This window comes from Grampus griseus (genome assembly GCF_964374135.1).
Source record: "Grampus griseus genome assembly, chromosome: 5".
NCBI lineage: Eukaryota > Metazoa > Chordata > Mammalia > Artiodactyla > Delphinidae > Grampus > Grampus griseus.
This window is the reverse complement of record NC_138998.1, coordinates 88,125,404-88,141,529: the sequence shown is the minus strand read 5'-3', so window position 1 is coordinate 88,141,529 and position 16,126 is coordinate 88,125,404. Positions and strand designations below refer to the sequence as shown.

Below are 16,126 nucleotides of genomic sequence, written 5' to 3'. Positions count from 1 at the left end.
ATGCGGATGTCGCTGGGGGAAATAAGATATATATTCATTTCAAAATATCTATGATGGCTTTCTTTTATTATTTTTTAAATAAATTTATTTATTTTATTTATTTATTTTTGACTGCGTTGGGTCTTCATTGCTGTGAGCAGGCTTTCTCTAGTTGCAGTGAGCAGGGGCTACTCTTCATTGCAGTGTGCAGGCTTCTCATTGCAGTGGCTTCTCTTGTTGCAGAGCACAGGCTCTAGGCGCATGGGCTTCAGTAGTTGTGGCACACAGGCTCAGTAGTTGTGGCTCGCAGGCTCTAGAGCTCAGGCTCAGTAGTTGTGGTGCATGGGCTTAGTTGCTCCACAGCATGTGGGATCTTCCTGGACCAGGGCTTGAACCCGTGTCCCCTGCATTGGCAGGCAGATTCTTAACCACTGTGCCACCAGGGAAGTCCCTATTATATTGTTCTCAATCAGTAGATACTGAATATGCCTAGTATCATGTGAGATGTCTGCAGTCATTTAAAAAAATTTTTTTGACAGTTTCAACATACATTTTATAAAATATTGGCTATATTCCCAGTATTGTACAATATATCCTTGTAGCTTATTTTATACATTAGTGGTTTGTACCTCTTAATTCCCTACACCTATATTGCCCCCCTTTCCCTTTCCCCACTGATAACCACTAGCTTGTTCTCTATATCTGTGAGTCTGCTTCTTTTTTGATATACTCACTAGTTTGTTGTATTGTTTGATTCCACATATAAGTGATATCATACAGTATTTGTCTTTCTCTGTCTGCCTTATTTCTCATAGCATAATGCCCTCAAAGTCCATTCATGTTGCTGCAAATGGCAACATTTCATTCTTTTTTATGGTGGAGTAGTATTCCATTGTATATATATGAACCACCTCCTCTTTAGCCATTCATCTGTTGATGGACACTTAGGTTGCTTCCATATCTTGGCAATTGTCAATAATGCTGCTATGAACATTGGGGTGGCTTGTATCTTTTCAAAGTAGTGTTTTGGTTTTTTCAAATATATATCCAGGAGTGGAACTGCTGGGTCATGGGGTAGTTCTATTTTTAGTTTTTTGAGAAACCTCCATACTGTTTTCCACAGTGAATGCAATTTACATTCCCACCAACAGTGTACAAGCATTCCCTTTTCTCACCAATATTTGTTATTTGTGGGTTTTTTGATGACAGCCATTCTGACAGGTGTAAGGTGATATCTCATTATGGTTTTGATTTGCATTTCCCTAATGTTTAGTGATATTGAGCATCTTTTCATGTACCTGTTGGCTTTCTGTATGTCTACTGTGGAGAAATGTATACAGTAGTTAGATCTTCTGCCATTTTTTGACCGGGTTGTTTGTTTTTTTTGATATTGAGCTGTATAAGCTGCTTTTATATTTTGGAGATTAATCCCTTGTTGGTTGAATCATTTGCAAATATTTTCTCCCATTCTGTAGGCTGTCCCTTCATTTTGTTTACTGTTTCCTTTGCTGTGCAAAAGCTTTTAAGTTTAATTAGGTTCCATTTATTTATTTTTGCTTTTGTTTCCATTACTATAGGGGACAGATCAAAAAAAATATTGCTGTGATTATGTCAAAGAGTGTTCTGCCTATGTTTTCCTCTAGGATTTTTATAGTATCCGGTCTTACATTTAGGTCTTTAATCATTTTGAGTTTATTTTATTATCAATTACAAGGAAAAAACTGCAAAAAACAGAAACACGTGGAGGCTAAACAATATGCTACTAAACGGCTAGTGGATCACTGGAGAAATCAAAAAATACCTAGAGATAAATGAAAACAAAAACACAATGATCCAAAACCTATGGGACACAGAAAAAGCAGCTCTAGGAGGGAAGTTTATAGCAATACAAGCTTACCTCAGGAAAGGTAAATCTCAAATAACCTGACTTTCCACCTCAGGGAACTAGAGAAAGAAGAACAAACCAACCCAAGTTTAATAGAAGAAAAGAAATCATAAAGATCAGAGCAGAAATAAATGAAATAGAGACTAAAAGAAAAAAAAATAGAAAAGATAAATGAAACTAAAAGCTGGTTCTTTGAAAAGATAAACAAAATTGATAAACCTTTAGCCAGACTCATCAAGAAAAAAAGGGAGAGGGCACAAATCAAAAAAATCTGAAATGAAAAAGGAGAAAATAAATGGACACCACAGAAATACAAAGGATTATGAGACTACTATGAACAACTATATACCATTAAAATGAACAACCTAGAAAAAATGGACAAATTCTTAGAAAGGTACAATCTCCCAAGACTGAACCAGGAAGAAATAGAAAATATGAACAGACCAATTATCAGTACTGAAATTGAATCAGTAATTTAAAAAACTCCCAGCAAACAAAAGTCCAGGAACAGATGGCTTCACAGGTGAATTCTATCGAACATTTAAAGAAGAGTTAACACCTATCTTTAGAAACTATTACAAAAAATTACAGAGGAAGGAACACTTCCAAACTCATTCTATGAGGTCAGCATCACTCTGACACCAAAACCAAAGATCTCACAAAACAAAATTACAGTTCCATATCGCTGATGAACATAGATGCAAAAATTCTCAACAAAATACTAGCAAACTGAATCCAACAATAAATTAAAGGGATCATACACCATGATCAACTGGGATTTATCCCAGAGATGCAAGAATTTTCAATATCTGCAAATCAATCAATGTGATACACCCCACATTAACAAATTGAAAACTCAAAACCATATGATCATCTCAATAGATGCAGGAAAAGCTTTGGATAAAATTCAACATCCATTTATGATAAAAACTCTCCAGAAAGTGGACATAGAGGGAACATACATCAACATAATAAAGGCCAAATATGACAGACCCACAGGTAACATCCTACTCAATGGTGAAAACCTGAAAGCATTTCCTCTTAGATCAGGAACAAGACAAGGGTGCCCACTCTCACCATTTTTATTCAACATAGTTTTGGAAGTCCTAGCCACAGCAATCAGAGAAGAAAAAGAAATAAAAGGAATCCAAATTGGAAAGGAAGAAGTAAAACTCACTGTTTGCAGATGGCATGATACTATATAGAGAAAATCCTAAAGACACCACCAGAAAATGACTAGAGCTCATCAATGAATTTGGTAAAGTTGCAGGATACAAAATTAATATACAGTAATCTGCTGCATTTCTATATACTAACAATGAAATATCAAAAAGAGAAATTAAGGAAACAATCCAACTTATTGTCACATCAAAAAGAATAAAATACCTAGGAATAAACATACCTAAGCAGGCAAAAGGTCTGTACTCTGTAAACTATTAGACACTGATGAAAGAAACTGAAGGTGACACAAACAAATGGAAAGATATATCATGTTCTTGGATTGGAAGAATCAATACTGTTAAAATGATCATACTACCCAAGGCAATCTACAGATTCAGTGCAATCCCTATCAAATTACCAATGGCATTTTCACAGAATTGGAACAAAAAATGTTTTAATTTGTATGGAAACACAAAAGACCCCAAATAGCCAAAACAATCTTGAGAAAGAACAAAGAGGCTAGAGGAATCATGCTCCCTGACTCCAGACTGTACTACAAAGCTACAGTAATCAAAACAGTATGGTACTGGCACAAGAACAGACACATAGATCAATGCAACAGGATAGAAAGCCCAGAAATAAACCCATGCATTTATGGTCAATTACCGACAAAGGAGGCAAGAATATACAATAGAGAAAAGACAGTCTCTTCAATGAGTGGTGCTGGGAAAACTGGACAGCTACGTGTAAAGGAATGAAATTAGCATGTTCTCTAACAGCATATACAAAGATAAACTCAAATGGATTAAAGACCTAAATGCAGTCACTTTTTGATATTGAAAAGTGTTTCTTCATACTTGAAAAGGTGAGAAACCACTGGAATGAAAAACTTATGATACAGGGAAAGGTCTCCTTTGATTGGAATGGCTAGAGGTAGACTCAACTTCTTGAGGGCAAAACCTGTCTTATTTATCTCTGAGTCCACAGCACCCAGCCCAGAGTAAATGCTTAATAAACATTTGTTGAGTGAAATGAATTAATCAAGGAAACTAAGGGAAAATTCAAAGGAATTAAAAGTTGCAGATGTAGGAAACAAATACATTGTTTTTGTTGGGAGCCCCATCTTCAGGAAATGGTGGGGGGGGATTAGTATAAAAAAAGTGGAATCTTCTGAGAAATTCAAGTATGTGATAAAACAATTCTCTAGGAAGAACAATTAATTAATTACCTGTATTAAGAGAGCTGAATTGTGGTATATATAAGGTTAAACACTGGCTAATTCCAGAGCCATTTTTATCAAGCTTTTGGAACACATAATAAGATTTAGTTGGAGTGTTTAGCCTGTCTTCCTAATTCCATCTACTTAGGCTAATATCAAAATTAATCACACTTCCTGTACTTCCTCTGTATGGAAGTGGTAATGCCTATTGTTGTGTTAACTGGATAGGAGATTAGAATGTACTGCAAATAATCCTCAAGTAATCAAAAGCCTTTTGAATTGCAGTTTAAACCTGACTAAATTCATTTTTCAAGTTCTTATCAAAAATTTCACAGTCTTCTGATCTATCCACTTCACTTCCAGATTTTCTTAGTATAGACTATCTTCTGAGGTAAACTTATCTTCCCAAGAGTTGACATACAACATGTCTTCATTTCTTTACCTTCCACTTGCTAATCAATCCATTCTAATCTGGTTTCTATTCTCTCTAGTCCAACAACAATAAAATTCTTCCTGTGATCATCCCTATTACCACTAAGTCATTAAGTCAATGGACTTTTTAGGCCTTTGCCTGGTTGAGTTAGCCTCTCAACAGAATTCAGCTTCTCTGACCATCTACACCCAATATCTCAACAAACAGGTCAGTGCTCCCTCCTCAAGGCAAACACACAAGGAACAAAGTATCCACTCCTCTTCACTCCACAGGATCACCCTCACCCACACCGTTATTTCCCCACAGGGCCATTGCAATAGCCTTTTAACTGCTCTGCCCACATTCACTCTGCTCTCTACTAATCCATCTTTCATACTCAACCAAAGCAATCTTTTCTAAAGGAAGATAAGATCACACCACTTCCCTGCTTAAAACCCTTCAGTAGTTTCCCATTGCTTTCAGGATAAATACAAAACCACTTATCAAAGCCTATAGGCTTGCATGGTTCTGATCACACCACAGCCCCCTTTTCCCTCTCTGCCCCACCATAGCTTAGTTGTCTTCTTAAGTTACTTTGTATTACATGTTCCCTCATTAGCAAATGATGTTTGCATTGATTGGAAATGCTCTTCCTCCCCTCTTACCCACTTAGCTGGAATTCTATCCTAAAAGTTATATGTCATTGCTTTTTCAGGGAAGACTTCTCTGTCCTCTCAGAGTCAAATCTCCTATTACAAGGATTCATGCTACTATTTCATAAAAATTACCACAGTAGCAGTTCACATTTGTCTGTATAATCATTGGATTGTCTGTCTCCATCACTAGACTATAAGTTCAGTGGGGGCTTGGGACCATATGTGATTTTGCTCATAGTTGAATCCCCTGTAGCTGGCTGGCATACTGAATGGCACATAATAGATGATTTTATATATATATACATATAGATATATAGATTCACATATACCTATGTGAATCTCCATATTTAAAGTCTAAAATGTGTTATTCTAACACCTGGGCTCACTTCAACTTTGCGATCACTTGTACGTTGTTTTTGGAGCATGCAATTCACCCACAAAATAGGCCTACAAATCCCAAATCTTGAAATTCCACAGCTAATGAATGGAAATCAGGGGTTAAAGGAGATATAACTATAAAGTAATAGCAACTACTTTTTATACTATAAGCATGAAGTTTTTTAGACATAGCAGAAGTTGAGTATCTGCTGAACAGATGAATTTTTACATTCAAATAGGATACATAATTTGAAGTAAAATTCTGAAGATTGTAGACAGATTCAGCTTAGCTTCTTCTATAGTCTCAAGAAAAGACTTAGGGCCAAAGTTTCAAAATTATAGGGAACTGGATTTCAAATATTTTAAGAGAATGAGCTACCCAAAAATGAAATGAGAAAGGCTGCCTTAGGAGGTAATGAGTCTCCATCACTAAAGATTTTCAAGAATCCATACCATTTTCCAAAGATATCTCACAAATGTGTGAGATATTTCTGTAATGTAACTATTATTCAGAATAATTCCTTCTGAAAGAACCACGCCTGAAATCTTGTCTCCCACCATGCTTAACACAGTATCTTACACAGGGCTCAGTGGATATTTGCTAATCAAATTAGTTTCTTGCTTTCAGAACCTATGGTAACTCATTTGAATATTTTCCATGTGCCCCATATTCACCCTTTAAGGGTGAATTTAATTTTTGGAAACAGTCAAAAGACATTAGAAGTCAAATTTGATTAAGAAGGCAGATAAACTAGGCAATAAATTTTGGCTTATAAAAGATTTTTTAAAAGGTAGTGAGATAATATCTGTAGTCATTTAACACTGAATCTGGCACAGGGTAAATGCCCACTCAGTTGTAAGTGTTGTTACTGTTATATACTGAATCTGAGGGCAGATTTTCAAAGAGGAATTAAATAAGTGTAACCTTGTAAGAATAAAAGTGTAATGATTCCTTTTAAAAGAAACAAACTCACTTAGATACGTGGAAATTCTAGGGTGGTACATTCTTTAAAATCAAGCTCAGCACTTAGTTCTATTATCAACATCACATCTCATTTTTCCAGAACTCTGACTACAGGGATAACTACTTATGTAAAATTTGGCTAAGCATTTTTGCTATAAAGCACTGAATGCAAAATCCTCAAGATTACAGGTTTATCCTATACAAATATTTCTCTCTTAAATACAGATTAAAATCTTTATCCCACAGAGGTGTTCTTTAGGGGCCCTTCGGTGCTGATATTAGCAACCTGACTTTTGCTCCAAAAGAGAGAATATAGAAAAAAAAAAGAAATTGGAACCTTGTCCAGGAAACTCAGATTACAATGTGTATGCTATAATTAGAGTGCTTTAAAAATGTGAAAATGAAGCAAAACCCTTACAGAATGCTATTCCTGGAAAAGTGAATTACTATACATTTTGTGAATAAGAGAAGAAAAAAAGAAAACACCTGGGATCTCTCAGCTAGTTTGACATTTTCCAGCAGGGCGGCTGGATGTCTCCACTGTTGAGGTTTCACTTTCTTCTGCATAGGCTTCTTCGTAATTTTAGTCTCTGAAACATGCTCTACACCGGAATCCGCCTCTCCTGTGTTACTTTTCCAGTCTCTATGGTTGACCGAAAGCTCAAAGGATGAAAGAGACTCATGCATCAAGTCATCACCGGAAGGCCTGATTCTCTGAATTTTCGTATTTCCCTTAAATAACAAAGAACATGCTTTTAATTTTTGGCAGCTGGCTTATTTATAATTAATTACCATTTCCCTTATAATCTTATGACATTAGATGATATTTATTTCTAATAAAAATTTTAAAAATCAGAAGCTTAGAATTTTGGCAAATGTATGTTGCAAATACATTGGCAAATGTATACAGCTGTAATGGCTCATTCAGAATTTGATTTAGCAGAGCTCAGCTGAGTCAAGAAACTTTCTGATTTTGAGGATGCAAATTGAGAATACACTGTGCTTCCTGACTTCCTCCCCAACAAAGACTTTCTTGCTTTTGGATCCCTGGTGCATATAGGTCAGTAATCTATTCATCTGAAGTTTTGGCTGGGGTTTATCAATCCCACCATTTGCCTGTTAAGAAATGTGAAGAAACAAAATTATAAAGAGTTTTCCATAATTTTTTGTGTGTGATTGGTATAACTCTAAAGGTTTGAAAAATTTTAAATTTTAGATAATAACAGACATTTGAGGAATATATGACATTTAGCAGAAACAAGAAACAATGTAGAAATTACATACACAACATATTTCTAGGCAAATATATATCCAAGGACAAACACACACTCTCTCTGATTTTAAATGTATAATTTTATATAATACACAAATATATATTTTTCTATGAAATATATCTTGAAATATATTGGAAAGGATATACTGAAAAGATACAATTATAAATACATTAAAATATTTAAAATGGTCAATGTCTCCAGGCAGTAAAACAATAGGTGATTTAAATTTCTTATTTATATTTTATTTTCTGAGTTTTTCCTAATAAACATGTATTACTCTAATAAGAAAAAAATGATGACAGTGAAAAAATATGTAACACAGCTTCACTTTCTGAACCTATTAAACCATGATGACATTTAGCCCTTGATAAGTCTTATCCTTCATATGGGAAATGTTACAAACGGCTCAATCCCTCTTTAATTACTCACCTTAGGTGCTGAAGTTTGGCCGGTGGTAGTGAACTCAGGGATCCTAATTGTTGGTATAAACTGAGGCTATTATGGAAAAAAATCATTAGACAAATGTAAGTAAAAATAACTTTCAACTGACATATTAAAATAATTCAATATTCTTCATTTCTTAAAGAAGCGCCAAGATCACATACTCTCACCAATCATTACTAAGGAGTCCCTTTCAGTTTAGACATAGAGCAATGATGTCTGACTGGTAGCGACTGGACAATACAAGACAATCCAATGAAGTATTATAGATCAAATGTCTTAAAAGCAATACAAGGGGCCACTGTATTAAACACTGTCTCCACAGCCCTCATCTCCCCTCTCTGGAGACCCTTTGTCTCCACTTGTAGGTCCCAGCATCTGGAATAAATCTTGACCTTCAGCAACAGCTCTGTATAGTTCAAAGTTCTGGGCCTGAGCTTCAAGGGACTTTTGAGGATAGACTGGCCTTAACTGTGTCCCTAATAACTGAGATGCTGCCTTACCCTCAGCAACCAACTCCTGCCTTGTACTCAGAGGCATAAGTAGAGAGAGAAAGCATTTGTTTTTCCTGAAAAAGAAGCACCTTCTAAGCTAATATTTTGATGTGATAATTGTTACACTAAAACGATGAGATGTTAATGAAATATTCAAAGAGAACATAAAGAGTAATGTGGGCCTGCACCCCAGACCCAGGGTCACTCCCCTTGGAATGAGACCCCGGTTAGGGGATCTGCTTGCACCTCCTTTTTGTTGCACCCACTTTCTTTCGCTGTGCCACAGATGCCATCGTGGTATCTAGCACAGTGTCCACGCTCTCTAGGACAGAAAATTTACCTTGCTCTTGTTAATACCCTAACATCCAAACTGGAGTCCTGACTCCAGTTTGGGTTGGATGTTAAGGGTTGGAGCTGCTGAAAATTTTTCCAGTGTGAATGGTCTGCATAGATGTTGAAATAAGGCCTTTTCCTCTGTCCTGAGATCCAAATGGCCCTTGGTGGCATCTTATAAGTTGTAGGTACCTTTAAGGCAACCCTTCCAAACCTGAATTATTTCACCTGTGTACCTGTACCCACCCCCAATCTGTACTTCCTCGTGCAGTCCCTCTTTTGACTAGTAACATCACCAAACACCCAGACATTCAAGCTAGGCTGTCCTGGGCTAATAATCACTCTCAGTCCACAGGTTTGCACTAGCCTCAAGTCACCTCCCTGTTTAAATGACTTTACCGTCTTTTGCTTGAACTATTTTCTATAACCTCCTCATTTTCTTGCTTCCAGTTCAGAGACTTCTCTAGACCTGTGCCACAACCCCTTTCTACACAATATTATTCACTTCATTAAAATAAGGAAGACAAGAGAGAAGAAGAGGGGGAAAGAGAAGGGGAGGTGGAATTCTCAAACTTGGATGCATTTGCTTAGAATCACCTGGTAAGACTTAAAAAAAACACTATTGATGCCAAGTCCTTACACCCTGACATTCTAATTCAATTATGTGGGGATGGGGCCTGGCATCGGTAGTTATTAAAGCTCTCTGAGTGATTCTCATACGCAGTCAGGACTGAGACCACTAGCTTAGAAGACAGAGTCTCATTTCGGTAGCACCTGCCACATGGTGTGGCACACAGACCACATTCAATTCAAGTTTATTAAATAAAGCCAAACAGCACCTAGCATGACATACAAGCGGCTTTCAAACGGTTGCAACTAACTTTCTAAATTCTTCTTCTGAACCTCTTTCCCTCCATCTGACACCCCTTTTTGCCCTCATACACAAAATGCTCAGTCACATTTACTATTCCTCAGGTTCACTTTCATGTCCCCGTGCCCTTGTATCACCCATTTCCTTTGCCTGGAATGACCTTTCTGATATTCTCCAGTTGTCGAATTTGACTCATCCTTCAAGTCTCAGTTCAAATATTACCCACTCCGAATTCCTGCTCCTATTCCCCAAAGGAAAATTAATTGCTTTAACTTCTATACTCCCCTGACATTTTTCTGGATGTTTATATAGATATCTCTCACTATACATACAGATTCACATGGAAAAACATATATTTTTAAAAGTGTATTTTAAGTCTCCTTATTACTCCATTCTCTATTTGTCCAGTTCATATTCCACTAACAAGTAACCACTGCTACTTATTTCTTGTTTATTTTTCCAGAGATTTGCTTATACGTCATCTATAATACAAGCATATATACATAAGGTTTCCCTGCTTTTCTGAGGTGGGGAAAAATGGTAGTATATTATACACACAGTCTGCATCTTTCTTTTTTACTTAAGGATATATCCTACAGATCTTTCTCTATTAGTACTTAAAAAGCTTCTTCATTCCCTTTTTACAGCTGCATTGTATTCCTTCCGCACCTCCAGTTAGTTTTGAGATATAATTGTCATACATCATTAAGTTTAAGGTAATGGCTTGGCTTACATATATTGTGAAATGATTACCACAATAAGTTTAGTTATCATCCATCATCTCATATAGATACAATAAAAAAAGAAAAAAGTTTTTCCTTGTAATGAGAACTCCTAGGATCTACTCTCTTAATAACTTTCATATATATCATACAGTGTTTGCTATAGTTAACTATGCCCAAAGGTTTCCTTGAGCTCCCTCCCTCTGACCCCTCCCTACACCTCTTCCTACCCCCATCCCATCCATGGGCAACCACTGACCTGCTTTCTCTCAGCATAGATCATCTGCATTTTCTAGAATTTTATCTTAAGTGGAATCATAAATCTTTTTCGTCTGGTTTCTTTCACTAGGAAGAATTATTTTGAAATTAATCCATATTGCTTTGTGGATCCATAGTTCATTCCTTTTTATTGCTGAGTTGTATTCCACTGAACGGACATACCACAATTTGTCCTTTCACCTATTGATAGTCACTTGGGTGACTTCCAGTGTTTGGCTATTACAAACAAAACTACTATGAATCAAGACAGTATGGTACTGGCACAAAAACAGAAATATAGATCAATGGAACAGGATAGAAAGCCCAGAGATAAACCCACACACATATGGTCACCTTATCTTTGGTAAAGGCAAGAATATACAGTGGAGAAAAGACAGCCTCTTCAATAAGTGGCACTGGGAAAACTGGACAGCTACATGTAAAAGAATGAAATTAGAACACTCCCTAACACCATACACAAAAATAAACTCAAAATGGATTAAAGACCTAAATGTAAGGCCAGACACCATCAAACTCTTAGAGGAAAACATAGGCAGAACACTCTATGACATAAATCACAGCAAGACCCTTTTTAACCCACCTCCTCGAGAAATGGAAATAAAAACAAAATAAACAAATGGGACCTAATGAAACTTCAAAGCTTTTGCACAGCAAAGGAAACCATAAACAAGACCAAAAGACAACCCTCAGAATGGGAGAAAATATTTGCAAATGAAGCAACTGACAAAGGATTAATCTCTAAAATTTACAAGCAACTCATGCAGCTCAACATCAAAAAAACAAACAGCCCAATCCAAAACTGGGCAGAAGACGTAAATAGACATTTCTCCAAAGAAGATACACAGATTGCCAACAATTGCATGAAAGAATGCTCAACATCATTAATCATTAGAGAAATGCAAATCAAAACTACAATGAGGTATCACCTCACACCGGTCAGAATGGCCATCATCAAAATATCTAGAAACAATAAATGCTGGAGAGGGTGTAGAGAAAAGGGAACCCTCTTGCACTGTTGGTGGGAATGTAAATTGATACAGCCACTATAGAGAACAGTATAGAAGTTCCTTAAAAACTACAAATAGAACTACCATACGACGCAGCAATCCCACTACTGGGCATATACCCTGAGAAAACCATAATTCAAAAAGAGTCATGTACCAAAATGTTCATGGCAGCTCTATTTACAATAGTCAGGACATGGAAGCAACCTAAATGTCCATCGACAGATGAATGGATAAAGTAGATGTGGCACATATATACAGTGGAATATTACTCAGCCATAAAAAGAAATGAAACTGAGTTATTTGTAGTGAGGTGGATGGACCTAGAGTCTGTCATACAGAGTGAAGTAAGTCAGAAAGAGAGAAGCAAATACCATATGCTAACACACATATATATATGGAATCTAAAAAAATTAAAAATGGTTCTGATGAACGTAGGGGCAGGACAGGAATAAAGATGCAGACATAGAGAATGGACTTGAGGACACAGGGAGGGGGAAGTGTAAGCTGGGAACAAAGTGAGAGAGTAGCATTGACATATATACATTGCCAAATGTCAAATAGATAGCTGGTGGGAAGCAGCCACATAGCATAGGATGATCAGCTCGGTGCTTTGTGACCACCTAGAGGGGTGGGATAGGGAGGGTGGGAGGGAGACGCAAGATGGAGGGGATATGGGGACATATGTATATGTATAACTGATTCACTTTGTTATAAAGCAGAAACTGACACACCATTGTAAAGCAATTATACTCTAATAAGATGTTAAAAAATTTTTAAAAAATTAAAAAAACTACTATGAGCATACAAGTATAAGTTTTTGTGTAGATGTATGCTTACATTCATGTGTTTATTTGCTGTCTGTATATCTCCCTTAGTGAAATGTCTGTTCAAATGTTCTTCCCACTCTTTTAGAACAGAAGGAATTTACTACAGTGATTGGTAACGGAAGAGATGGAAGAGGCTAAGAAGACTACCAGCAGATGGAAGGTACCCTAGATGTTAGCAAAAGCAGGAAGCTCTTAGAGCCCTCAGGTTGGAGGGACAATAGGAAGAACTGATAGTACCAGTTCTATAGGGCAGAAGCCCAAGTACAGTGTGGCTCAGCTGAGTCCTGTTTAGAGTCTCAAAACTGTCTATTTTTTAAATGTGTTGTGTGTCTTATTATTGAGTTTTTAAAGTTCTTTATACATTCTAGATATCAGTCCAGATCAGATAGAGTTTTGTAAATATTTTCTCCCCGTCTGTGGCTTGATTTTTTGATTTCTTGTGTCCTTTGAAGAGCAAAGTTTTTAAATTTTGATGGAGTCATATTTGTTAAATTTTCTTTTATAGCTCATGCTTTTGGTATCATATTTAAGAAATCTTTGCCAAACCCTAGGCCACTAAAATTTTTTCCCACGCATTCTTCTAGAAGGTTTATAGTTTTAGGTTTTACATTTGGCCTATGCTGCATTTCCCATAATTTTTATTTGGTTTGAGGTAAGAGTCAAGGTTCATTATTTTAAGGTATATATGACTATCCAAGTGTTTTGGTATCATTTGTTGAAAAGATTATTTCTTTCTCCCAATGAAATGTATTGGTCCCGTTGTTGAAAAACAATTGACCACAAATGTATGAGTCTATTTCTGTACTCTTTATTATGTCCCATGGCTCTATTTGTCTCTTTTAACACCAATACCAAATTGTCTTGATTACCATAGGTTTATAATGCCTTGAAATTAGATGGTGTCAACCCCACCAACTTTGTTCTTTTTCAAAGTTATTTTAAATCCTCTGCACTCCATATGAATTTTATACATTTTACAATTTCTACAAAAAAAAACCCCACAAACAACTAGCTTGGATTTTGATTAACATTGGGTTAAATCTATAGACCTATTAGAGAGAATTGACATCTTAACAATATTGAGTCTTCAAACTCATGAACGTAGGTTACCTCTCTATTTATTTGCTTTATTTAATTTTTTCATCAGTGTTTTGTAGTTTTCAGTGCAGGTCTTACTCATCTTTTGTCAAATTTTTCCTGAAGTATTTCATGTATTTTAATGCTATTGGAAATGGTATTATATTTTAAAATTTCAATTACAATTGTCTGATGCTAGTAAATCAAAATAGTTGATTTTTATATACTGATTTTGAACGCTGCAACTTTGCTAGGCTCATTTTACCAATTCCAGTAACTTTTTAACAGATTCCATTCAATTTCCTACATAGACTATCACATCTGAAAAGAACCAGTTTTACCTCTTCCTTTGCAGTCAGAATGCCTTTTCTTTTCTGTCTTTCTTGTACTTCTAGAACCTCCTGTAAATGCTGAATTGGAGTGATGACAGCAAACCTCCTTGTCTAATTCCTGATCTTAGGGGAGAGATTTTAGTCTTTCACTAGTAAGTACAATTTTTGCTGTAGGGTTTTTGTAGATGTCCTTTATCACACTGAGGGAGTTTTCTTCTGTTCCTGATTTGCTAAGAGTTTTTTTTTTTTATCAGCAACGGATGTAGTTGCTCCTTTTTTGCCATTTATATCTTACTGGATTTTGTTTCCTTTTTGTTTATGATATTTATATGTTATATATTTATATGGTGCCATATTCATATTTTACTGGATTTTTTTCTTTTTTTTGGTAGATATTTAGCTATGCTACTAGTTTGTTTCTTAAATACATCATTATAAGAGTTAGGTTTTCCAGGACTAGCTCTTTCCCAGAATTTTCTATAGGAAGGGTAGGTAGAGGATAAGAGTTTAGGCAAGTTTTTTTTTTCCACAAGCAAAACCTCTTTTCTTCTAATCTTTATCCAAAAAACACTGCTTCTGCAAATATGGCTTTTTGGAGTACTTTCATGTGCATTCCACATCTTCTACTTCTGTGAACCAAAGCAGGTCCAGTAAGGCTCCTGTTGCCTCCCAGCTATTGTAGATAAAGGCTATAGCTGTTCCATCTCCAGATGAACCCTTCTTCAGTAAGTGTATTTGTGTTAATTCTTTAGAGGTGCTATTGCTGGGCTCGTCTTTCCATTCCTCTTCCTTTCCTCCTGTGGAGCTCCTGCATTATCTTGACTGCTTTTGGCAGCACTGCAGTATTTTGGTATATGTTTCCTAGCTTGACTGAAATTGGAGTTGCATTTTTGTTTTCTGTTTTCCTGTTGCTCTTAGAAGACTCCCAGGAAAAAACAGGAAGATGCTACATCTATATAGCCATATTTATAGCAGAAGCCTCCTATATCTCTTTCTACCTATATTTATCATGGTATGTATCACACTGTCTTATAGTTATGGTAATATGGGTATCTCTCTCAACAGACTGTAAACTCTCAAAGTCATTTTTTATCTGTAGTACCTATCACAATGTTTAGCACTTTATAGGTACTCAATAAAATGTTGGTGATTAACAGATGCTGCCAGGGCCTACTGCTCATCTCTTCCACTGTTGAAACACTGCCACAAGTCTATTCTGCACTCATAATGTGACTAAACTTCTCCACTACCTGTCAGATGTTATCACATCTTTGAGATGCTATATATATATATATATATATATATATATATATATATATATATATATATATTTTTTTTTTTTTTTTTTTTTTTTTTTTTGCAGTACGCGGGCCTCTCACTGCTGTGGCCTCTCCCGTTGCGGAGCACAGGCTCCGGACGTGCAGGATCAGCGGCCATGGCTCACGGGCCTAGCCGCTCTGCGGCATGTGGGATCTTCCAGGACTCGAGCACGAACCCACGTCCCCTGCATCGGCAGGCGGACTCCCAACCACTGCGCCACCAGGGAAGCCCGAGATGCTTTATATTAAATGTCAGTGTCTTAATTAAATGTCAGTGTTCCTAATATAGCAAAATGGATTGAGCCTAGCCTAGTTACAATGTATGATACACTTAAATCATTTGGGTTTGTATAATTTTGGTGCTAGCTTAAAGATAATTACTTTTGGCTATAAAATTTTACTGTAATGAGTTTTGACCTGAACTACTAATCTCATCACTAGAGTTGTGAGTAATAAAAAAAAATTTTTAATTCCATTAGTTTTCCTCTTTTTATAT

General features: G+C 36.2%; 1 protein-coding gene across 1 annotated transcript in view; it reads right to left on the bottom strand.

Moving 5' to 3' along the window:
• Positions 1-16,126, bottom strand: part of MORC1 (MORC family CW-type zinc finger 1) — a gene marked incomplete at its 3' end in the record, with an annotated part of 179,097 nt that overhangs the window by 46,110 nt on the left and 116,861 nt on the right. The window contains exons 18-19 of the mRNA XM_082655264.1: positions 8,358-8,423; positions 7,141-7,386 (exon numbers count right to left, since the gene is read on the bottom strand). Of these exons, the coding sequence (XP_082511390.1) occupies positions 7,141-7,386; positions 8,358-8,423 (312 nt within the window). The remainder of the gene's footprint in view (positions 1-7,140; positions 7,387-8,357; positions 8,424-16,126) is intronic.